Here is an 11,250-nt window from a genome sequence, read left to right on the forward strand (position 1 = left end):
TATCTCAGTCAATCTCCAGCAGGGGGAGCTACTGGTTGATGAGCTGATGGTCAATGTGTTGGAACTGTTTGTCCAGCTGGGCGTGGAGGGCAAGAGAGTCAGCGAGAGGGACTTGGACAAGGACCCTGCATTGAAGGTACACACACACACGCAAACAAACTGAGGGCGATAACAGGTGATTGGAGACCTCTTTGGCAACATGATTCATCTGAAGAGTTTTAGCACACAAATGTTGACTTAAATAAATGAAGTAATACAGTAATAACGACAGTGTCTGAGAGTGATTTCCCCTCCTCCCTCTTTCAGGCATCCAGCAGTGCAGGCAACCTTGGAGTCCTTATTCCAGTCATTGGTGTGGTAAATACTGTATGCTGTCTGTGCAAAGTGTCTTCCCATTTTTTAGCCTATTTCCCAAATATTCTAGCCTAAAAAGGTGTTGTCCTAATGTTGCCGCTTTCAAAAAGAACAAGAATGAAAGTCTATAAGCCCAGCAGTGTTTCCAAACACCTGAAGGTTCCAAACGCCTGAAGGTATTGTACAAACAATAGTACACAAGTATAAACACCATGGGACCACGCAGCCGTCATACCGCTCAGGAAGGAGACGCGTTCTGTCTCCTAGAGATGTACGTACTTTGGTGCGAAAAGTGCAAATCAATCCCAGAACAACAGCAAAGGACCTTGTGAAGATGCTGGAGGAAACAGGTACAAAAGTATCTATATCCACAGTAAAATTAGTCCTATATCGACATAACCCGAAAGGCCGCTCAGCAAGGAAGAAGCCACTGCTCCAAAACTGCCATAAAATAGCCAGACTACAGTTTGCAACTGCACATGGGGACAAAGATCGTACTTTTTGGAGAAATGTCCTCTGGTCTGATGAAACAAAAATAGAACTGTTTGGCCATAATGACCATCAGTATGTTTGGAGGAAAAAGGGGGTTGCTTGCAAGCTGAAGAACACCATCCCAACCGTGAAGCACGGGGGTGGCAGCATCATGCTGTGGGGGTGCTTTGCTGCAGGAGGGACTGGTGCACTTCACAAAATAGATGGCATCATGAGGAAGGAAAATTATGGGGATATATTGAAGCAACATCTCAAGACATCAGTCAGGAGGTTAAAGCTTGGTTGCAAATGGGTCTTCCAAATGGACAACGAACCCAAGCATACTTCCAAAGTTGTGGAAAAATGGCTTAAGGACAACAAAGTCAAGGTATTGGAGTGGCCATCACAAAGTCCTGACCTCAATCCTATTGAAAATGTGTGGGCAGAACTGAAAAGGCATGTGTGAGGAGGAATGGGCCAAAATTCACCCAACTTATTGTGGGAAGCTTGTGGAAGGCTACCCGAAATGTTTGACCCAAGTTAAACAATTTAAAGGCAATGCTACCAAATACTAATTGAGTGTATGTAAACTTCTGACCCACTGGAATGTGATGAAAGAAATAAAAGCTGAAATAAATAATTCTCTCTACTATTGTTCTGACATTTCATATTCTTAAAATAAAGTGGTGATCCTAATTGACTCAAGACAGATACTTTTTACTAGGATTATATGTTAGGAATTGTGAAAAAACTGAGTTTAAATGTATTTGGCTAAGGTGTATGTAAACTTCCGACTTCAACTGTATATAGCCAATACCATCGTATATCACAATGTTTCATTGGTACATAATCACGATAGGAAAAAGGTTGACATCGCCCAACCCTAGTGTGTGTGGTTGTGCGCGCGCGTGTGCATGCTTGTGTGTGTGTGTGTGTGTGATGGATCTGTTGGTGCCATCACATACCAACCCAAAAAGATCTGAGCTCCATCTAATTAGAGTTTAACTCTGCCGACAAATATTTACTCTGCTTGCAAAATATGTAACTGGGTTTTTATCTTGGAGCTTTTGTTTTCACCCTTTATTGGAAAGCTGACTGTATTTTAATATATATATATATATATATGTCATTTAGCAGATGCTTTTATCCAAAGCGACTTAGTTATACATTTTACATATGGGTGGCTACTGGAATCAAACCCACAATCCTGGCATTGCAAGCGCTACCGACTGAGCCAAATCGGACAATTTTGAATGAGATAGTTTTTTATATCGCTGTAAATGTACTAGATGCACTAAATGCACCTGCATTGTAACTTGTAAAGCTGTTTAAATGTTTGTCATACAACACAAAAGCATTTTCAACAGTCTCATATGCTTTTGCATATCATTTTAGCTAACTTTCTAGACAGAATTTTACATACACAGTAGCTAAACACTTTTCAGAACATCCAAACATCCAACATAAAAAAAACTAAACAAGATAGTCAAATTGACTATATTGTTTTCCCCTAAAACATTTCTTTAATAGCCAAAGCTTAGTGTTTCTAGTCGAACAACTTCCACTGTAGATGTATAGAGAGATGGAACATTAACAGACAGCAAATAACAACACTCCTGACTAACCTCTCTCAGACACAGGTTCATACAGTTCACCATGACAGCTAGTAGTCCTATTGTAGTATCAGTAGAATTGGTTAACAGGCCAATATTCTTGAAATGGCATCCTACTTTGGGTAAATGCTAGCTGAAAAAGGACATTAAAAAGATAGTTCATTAATATTTCTGGGGGGATTTTGTTCATTAGTCCACTGTTAATACAATCCCCCAAAAGTGATGCATATTAGTAGGTACATTTTTCAAGATAGAATGAACTATCCCTTGAAGATACAGTGTTACCAAGCGTTTAGCTCTTTGAGGGGTCGACCACGCGGCCCACGAAGACGAGGCAGTCTGTGCGGTGCTCGTAGATGAGGAAGAGGAAGGGCCGGTCTATGACAAATCGTATCTGTGAGGAGAGGGGCATGAAGCCCACCTGGGTCAGAGCCGCAGCCTCCGTCCCCTCCTCGTTCACCGTGATCGTCCCCTGGTGCTTCAACTGGTGGGGAGAGGAGAGAGAGAATCGAGTTACGACCCATCTAACATTATTAGATAGCTGAAAAGTGACTTGGCTTTGACAGCGTATTGCTGTTGTCAGCATCGAGCAGTGAAAGTTAAGATTGTGGTGTTTGCTCTCTTGGAGGTTTGTTTACCCAGTTAATTGCGATCTTCTCTGAAGTCATCCCAGTAAAGTCGCCCCTCTCCTCAAACAGGTCTGTGAGGCCCATCTCCTTAAGGTTGTCTATCAGGTCATAACTCTGCTCCAGCTTAAACCTGGGGAACACCACCTCACGCGTCCTTGGGTAGAGACCAATACAGAATATACTATTTTAACCCATACAGTGGTTTCAGAAAGTATTCATATCCCTTGATTTATTCCACATTTTGTTGTTATAGGCTGAATTCAAAATGGATTCAATATGGTTTTTTTCTCTCACCCATCTACACACAATACCCCATAATGACAAAGTGAAAACATGTTTTTAGAAATGTATTGAAAATGAAATACAGAAATATTGCATTTACATAGGTATTCACAGCCCTGAGTCAATACTTTGTAGACACATCTTTGGCAATGATTACAGCTGTAAGTCTTTCTGGGTAAGTCTCAACGATCTTTCCACACCTGGATTGTGCAACATTTACACATTTATTATTTTCAAAATTCTTCAAGCTCTGACAAATTGGTTTTCATCGCAGTGCTAGCTATGCCACTAGAGATCCTGGTTCGAGTCCAGGCTCTGTTGCAGCCGGCCGTGACCGGGAGACACATGGGGCGGCGCACAATTGGCCCAGCGTCGTCCAGGTTAGGGCAGGGTTTGGCTGGCACGGATGTTCTTGTCCCATCGCGCGCTAGCGGCTCCTGTGGCGGGCCGGGCACAGTGCACGCTGACACGGTCGCCAGGTGTACGGTGTTTCCTCCGACACATTGGTGCGGCTGGCTTCTGGGTTAAGCGGGCATTGTGTCAAGAAGCAGTGCGGCTCGGTAGGGTTGTGTTTCGGAGGACGCACGGCTCTCGACCTTCGCCTCTCCAGTGTCCGTACAGGAGTTGCAGCGATGGGACAAGACTGTTACTACCAATTGGATACCATGAAATTGGGGAGAAAAAGGAGTTAGAAACCTAAAACACAAGGACAAATCTACACTTGAGTTGCTTACCAAGAAGACAGTGAATATCACTTTCACTGTCTTCTTGGTAAGCAACTCAATTGTAGATTTGGCCTTGTGTTTAAGGTTATTGTCCTGCAGACTGAACCAGGTTTTCCTCTAGGATTTTGCCTGTGCTTAGCTCCATTCCGTTTCTTTTCTATCCTACAAAACCTTAACGATTACAAGCATACACATACCATGATGCAGGCACCACTATGCTTGAAAGTATGGAGAGTGGTACTCAGTAAGTGGATTTGCCCCAAATATAATACTTTGTATTCAGGGCAAAAACTTAATTGCTTTGCCACATTTTCTGCAGTATTACTTTTGTGCCTGATTGCAATCAGGATACATGTTTTTGGAATATTTGTATTCTGTACAGGCTTCCTTCTTTTCACTCTGTCAATTAGGTTAGTATTGTGGAGTAACTATGATGTTGTTGATCCATCCTCGGTTTTCTCCTATCACAGCCATTAAACTCTGTAACTGTTTTAAAGTCACCATTGGCCTCATGGTATAAATCCCTGAGCTGTTTCCTTCCTCTCCGGCAACTGAGTTAGGAAGAACGCCTATATCTTTGTTGTGACTGGGTGTATTGATACAAGATCCAAAGTGTAATTAATAACTTCACCATGCTCAAAGGGGTATTCAATGTCTGTTTTTTTTATTATTTTTTAATCTACAAATAGGTGCCCTTCTTTGCGAGGCATTGGAAAACCTCTCTGGTCATTGTGGTTGAATCTGTGTTTGAAATTCACTGTTCAACTGAGGGACCTTAGAGATAATTTTATGTGTGGGGTACAGAGATGAGGTAGTCATTCAAAAATCATGTTAAACACTATTATTGAATACAGAGTGAGTCCATGCAACTTATTATGTGAGTTGTTAAGCACATTTTCACTCATGAACGTATTTAGGCTTGCCATAACAAAGGGGTTGAATACTTGACTTAAGACATTTGAGCTTTTCATTTTTAATTAATTTGTAAAAGATTCTAAAAACAAAATTCCACTTTTGATATTATGGGGTATTGTGTGTAGGGTGTAGTGACAAAAAACATCTCAATTTAATCCATTTTAAATTCATGCTGTAACACAACAAAATGTGGAAAAAGTGAAGCGGAGTGAATAGTTTCTGAAGGCACTGTATCTCTTATCCCATAACATCATTTGTTAGTCATGTTTTGGCCCTATACTCTAACCTAGTGGTCATATTTTGTTCATACTGTTTCCGGTGTTCATTCCTGTTCACCTTGGGCCAGGTCTGCTCACATGTTGGTCAAGTTTTGTCTGGAATGGCCACCTGTTGTCTTGTATGGTCATGTGTGCTCTTCTCTTTTATCATGTATGGCTGTCGGTCACTCAGGTTCTTACCTATTGGTCAGGTGTGGCCAGGTGTGGTCATATGTTATCACCTGTTTGTCAGTTGTGACCAGGTGTGGTCATGTGTGCTCACCTGTTGGTCATGTTGCTGAGCCACTTGTTGACCACTGTGGGGGAGATCTCTTGCTCCAGGTTCCTCATGCCTGAGATCTTCCTGGGCAGGGCGATGAGCATGCTGATGTTCCCCACATACGGCAGCTAGAATAATCATGACGATAATAATATGATCATCTTTTTCACGACGGTCTTCATCCATAACCGTCGGTTACACGGTTACACGGTTATACAGTAATTGTGCCAGCCCTATACTGTAGGCCTATATTGCACTGCACTGAATCTTCTTTTTTTTTATATATATATATCTCACTTCCCTGAACTAAATGTCTACCACCCACCTGTAGGATGTCACACTGCAGTTCGTGGTCTGCAGCCGCCAGGTAGTTCCCTTTGTTCTGCATCATTGGCACTCGAACATTTGTCTTCTCATTCACACGGAAGTTCCGGTAGTGAGTCATCTCCTTTTGGAATTTCTGCTCCCACGTACCTGTTTGTGTGGTGGGGATTTGTTGTTTGTGTGGTGGGGATTTGTTGTTTGTGTGGTGGGGATTTGTTGTTTTTGTGGTGGGGATTTGTTGTTTGTTTGGTGGGGATTTGTTGTTTGTGTGGTGGGGATTTGTTGTTTGTGTGGTACGGATTTGTTGTTTGTGTGGGGAGATTTGTTGTTTGTGTGGTGGGGATTTGTTGTTTGTGTGGTGGTGATTTGTTGTTTGTGTGGTGGAAATTTGTTGTTTGTGTGTTGGGGATTTGTTGTTTGTTTGATGGGGTTTGTTTTTTGTGTGGTGGGGATTTGTTGTTTGTGTGGATGAGATATAGATTGGCTTGTGTCAATAAGATGTTTCTCAATTGTCTTACAAAGAGAGGATTTTAAGTTAGTTGTTAAAATCTAGCCCTAATGGAAATATAATATAGACCATAATGTATTACTTTAAAAGATTGTACTTCATGTTGACACAATCTAATCAGAGACAGACAGATACTTGGAGCTTGGTTAATAGAAATGGCATAGTTGAGGCTTATTGCTCTGATGTTGTCCTTACCTTTAAAGTAGAGGTAGTTGAGTAGCATCAGCACCATATTGGGGTCCACATTTTTCAGGGGTTCTCTGATCAGTCCTTTGGTCAGCTTTGAGATGCGCCGGTTGGCCTTGTCCAGAAACGCCTTGTCCCTGAAGTCCACCGATTGGGGCTCTGCAAAATAGTATGCCTTGGTGTCTGCCCGGAAACTCGGTTCCACCGCCACCTCCTTTTTCACGTACAGGTCGTTAACGGAACGCAGCATGTACCCGAAATTCCGTCGGAAGAGTCTGTGCGTGAGCTTTCGGAACAGCTTGTGCACGGTGGTGTTGTCGTAGTGATTGCTGACATTGACAAAATCTGCGAATCCCAGCGCCCGGTAGAGCTGAGCATGTGTTCCAGGCCCCGCTCCCAGTGACATCATGCCCATGGCGATGGAGATTCCGGCGGGCGCCAGCAGAATGTTGTGGGTCTGGTTGACATCGTTCCGAAGGCTGCGGTAGAGGTTGAAGCCAAAGTGGGCGTTGACCACGTTGATTCGTTGGAGGCGTGAGCGGTCATGAAATAGTCTCAGGAGTCGGGCGCGCCGCGTCTTTGGATCTGAGGGTTCAGCGAAGATGTCGATGTCCGAAGCGGGAGTTACAATCTCATCAATCTCATCCCCCTCACTGTAATAATATAAATATTATGAAAATATGTTCATTTAGCAGAGGTTTTTAATCCAAAAAGATTTACACAGTCAATCAAACCCACAAGCATGCACCATGCTCCAACCACTGCAATCAATGGATTTTATGTCTATTAAATCCCTTGACATCGTTACAGGATAAGTAAAATGTGTAACACCCACCTGTAGTCATCCCCTCCTTCAGCCAGGATTTTGTCAAAGTCGATGTAGTCTTCGTCCTCAAAGCCTTCTAGGGGCAGATCATTGGTCACAGTGTTCTCTTTGTGGAACTCCAGAGGAATGTTCTCCATGTCCAGAGCTCCACCCTGGCCGAGGCCTCGTGGGTCTGGCTCAGTGTTTGGGGTTGGACTCTGGTCATAGAAGCTGAAGTGAGAGCCCAGGTCCTTGACCCCGGCCAGAGAGGGACCAACAAGGACACAGGACACAGCGATGACCGTGACGACCCACATCCTGACATGGACACAACAGACAGACATAGAAGGCATTTATTCATCTAGAACAAACCACCGTCAACACCACGAAAGACAGAGCTCGAGGAGATTGATCAAACTTTCCTATTGTGACTCGAAATAACTTAATACCAGGGTTTTTAGTCAAGACTAAGTCTTCACAAAAGGAATCAGTCACGACCCACCATTTGAGAAACACTGACATAAGGCATTTATTAAGAACCATGATCAATATCAATAGCAACATGCTTAGCCTTCTTTTGGTTGAAGACATACACACAAAAGAACATCCAAACTCTTTATTTGACTTGAATTAACACTTTGCCCCCTTTTCTAAAAATAATTATTCAGCAGTTGTTCAAATCTCGCAAACATTTCTGTTTAATTTCAGAGGAACCTTTCAGTTAATAAATAGGGGTTATGTACGAACACGACAGTGATAGTCTTTATCGTGTTAGGATTCACGTATTTGATGGCAGTCAGTCAAGGACTGTAAAATGGCTTACCTGTGCTTTCTCTGTGATGGTGGGAACTTATGTCTTTGGTCTGTTTGCAACACTGTGAAGAAAGAGCAGAAAGCCCAAACTGAACTTTGATGTCCTCTTACCCTGAACAAATAGCTCAGATCAAACAACAAAGGGTACAAAGTGCTACGTCCGTCTGAAATTTTAACTCTTCCCCAGTCACTTGATCGCGTAATACTATATTTGTATTTTTTGTCTGATTTTTGTTCATTTATCTGATAACTTTAATTGATACGCTGACATCAATTATTGGAGATTACACAGTTTTACATGTTTAATCATTAATACAGTAAAAATTGGCTATTTTGTGAAAAAAAAGTTATACATGTTAATGATATGCCATACATTGTTACTCTAGATTTTACAATGCCATCGCAATCCAGATTCACTGGCCTTCATTGGAAAAAAAGTTATTATTTCTCATGGCACGTGGACCACTGAGTTCTCCTCAGTGACATTCAATCTCTGTCTCTCCCTCTGTCATCTATATATACCTGTGCAAAGCCTGTGGACTAGCGGTAATGCTCCCAGCCTGTCTCCCCTTTTTTACCAGCAGTCTGAATAAAGTGTGAAATTTAAGAAATATGTTTTACAAAAATCTCTCTATCCACTCCCTTTTCTCTCCATTTACTGCTGACCAGACGGCTGCTGCCAATCATTGAGGCTAAGCCACTCCTTCAGAAGCTCTTCAGGGACTTCTGGCTGTACTCTGTTGTCATGGGCTTTGCCATGGAGGGCTCGGGTCTGTGGCCAGAGAAGTGGTATGAGGGAGTGTGTGAGATCACCACCAAGTCTCCTGATCTTCCCCAGCGGTGAACCGCTCCACTCGGAACTACGGTACAACTATGCCAGTCACATACACACACACACACACACACACACACACACACACACACACACACACACACACACACACACACACACACAAAGTACGGCACAGTCAGGTGGTCAAGTCACCTACCCTAAATAATGACACCTGTATCTTTATTGGAACTTGTCCCTGTCTAAGTCTAACTCTACCTGTCCCCTTTTGTTAAGTAAAGCTACCTGTCTATCATCCAGGCCGAGCTGAGCGACCTACGATCCACCATCATCAACCTGTTGGACCCCTCCCCTGAAGGATCTCTTCTCATCAACAAACTAGACTTTGCCATGTCAACGTACCAACTGTCTGTTTACAGGCTAGAGTACATGAGGTGATGTTCCGGTACTTTGAGGACAAAGCCATCCAGAAGGACGAATCAGGTGGGTGTAATCTTTGTGTTATCTGTGTTATAATGTTGTATATTAGTTGTATATACGTTTTTTCTGTTTCTGATTCAATGTATCATTAGGTATGATACAGTGTGTGATCTTTGTCGGTGATAAAATCTTCGATGTCTTCCTCAAAATGATGGCTGAGAAGGTAGATGTGCTCTTAATCACAACTGTTGCTTTGGTTTTGCTTTATCTTACAGCTGAGTTTAAGGTGGTATTTACATGGTATTTACCAAGACACTATTTACTAACTGTAAGAGCCATTTTTGACATAAAATAAATTGTTTAAGAATTGTGTATCAAAATGTATGTCGAGTTTTATTTAGGAAAATGAAATATTATTTAGGTTTTCTGCCACCTGCTGGCCAATTAATGTTTCACAATCTAGAACCGCATTTAAGGGCAAGTTAACTGCCAAGATGGCGCCAGTCAGTAATTTACAACAGGTGAACTAGCTGTTATAGACGCCACGAAGAGTTACAGTTTTCAACCGTGTATTTTATTTCATATCTCGCCTTATCCTTTCATTTACAAATTTTTTGTGGATCATTCTGTAGCTTTTTGAGTTAGCTTTTTACCATCATTATCATTTGGAATCTGTTCAAATAACCTGGAAAACAATCAACGCCTTAATTACCCAAACCTTGGAAATGCTTGACAAACTGGATTGCAATCAATACATCTCAAGACGTTTATTGGAAGATATGGATTAATAGGAAATGAGTTGGAACCTACCTGTATATTGGTGTTTATAATAGAATTGGTTAAATAAAACCTGTGGAACCGAAGCCATAACAAAAGTTGAAAACGTTAAATTAATTGCTTTGCTTGGATTGGATTGGATTGCTGTGATGGTATGCGGACTCTGGAATTGGTTGATTGCGGAAGTGGTGGATTGTGTCAAATTGTGTCAAATTAATTGCCTACTGTGGATTTGATGTGGATTGATGATTGTGGATGTACAGTATGTGGAAATACGGAAGAAGATTGTCGTTGTGTCACTCGCTTTGTGGCACTGTGCTTGCTCGTACCGTGGCCTTCTCATTGCATTGCAAGTGCTCTGCTACTGCTGTGTTGTTGCCGCGTCCCACACCATTGCACCAGCTCTGCTGCTTGTTGTGTTGATTGACGCGTCCCACTCTATTGAATTGATGGACAAAGCCCGCATCTGTGAACCGAAACTGACGTCACTTTATAAATGTGACCTGGTGCCGTTTGTTAAGTCCAAATGTTGCAAAGTGTTTTCATCTCGGATGAACACTGTTGTGTATGCAAACGTGGATTATTGAAACTGAAACAATTGATGTGAAAGAAAAAACAATCTCTGAAAGAAGAGAGACCAAAGAGAAACGTGAAGCTTACTGAAAAAGCTATGGATGAGAAAATTGCTAAACTAAAGAATGCTAGGATTTTGAAATGATTCACACTCTTACTTTTGACACTTAAATGTATTTTAGCAATTACATTTACTTTTGATATTTAAGTGTATTTAAGACCCAAAACTTTTAGACTTTTACTAAAGTAGTATTTTACTGGGTGGCTTTCACTTTTACTTGAGTCATTTTCTATTAAGGTACAGTTTCTTTACTTTTACTCAAGTATGACAATTGGGTATGTTTTCCCCCACTGCTAAAGATTTCATTGCACTGTATCGTTCAATACAAGACCTACTGTAAGAGCAGGACAATGACAATTGTGACTTGTTTCAGGAAACTAGGCCTATGTCACGCGTCACTACTTCACAGGAGCGCCATTTGAATGTAAACTTTTTTTTAAATCAAAATGTATTTTTTTTTGTGGCAG

At 41.8% G+C, this 11,250-nt stretch overlaps 1 protein-coding gene across 1 annotated transcript; it reads right to left on the bottom strand.

The window, feature by feature from the left end:
• Positions 1–1,945: 1,945 nt before the first annotated feature.
• On the bottom strand, positions 1,946–8,224 carry LOC311141733 (heparin cofactor 2-like). The gene is made up of 7 exons (XM_084177167.1): positions 8,173–8,224; positions 7,380–7,667; positions 6,554–7,197; positions 5,852–6,000; positions 5,530–5,654; positions 3,077–3,221; positions 1,946–2,922 (listed from the first exon to the last, which is right to left on the bottom strand). The coding sequence occupies exons 2-7, from the start codon at positions 7,664–7,666 to the stop codon at positions 2,731–2,733; spliced, it is 1,542 nt and encodes a 513-aa protein (XP_084033293.1). The 5' UTR covers position 7,667; positions 8,173–8,224; the 3' UTR covers positions 1,946–2,730.
• Between the last annotated feature and the right edge of the window lie 3,026 nt (positions 8,225–11,250).

Source organism: Coregonus lavaretus (genome assembly GCF_964263955.1).
Source record: "Coregonus lavaretus genome assembly, chromosome: 14".
NCBI classification, from domain to species: Eukaryota; Metazoa; Chordata; class Actinopteri; order Salmoniformes; family Salmonidae; genus Coregonus; species Coregonus lavaretus.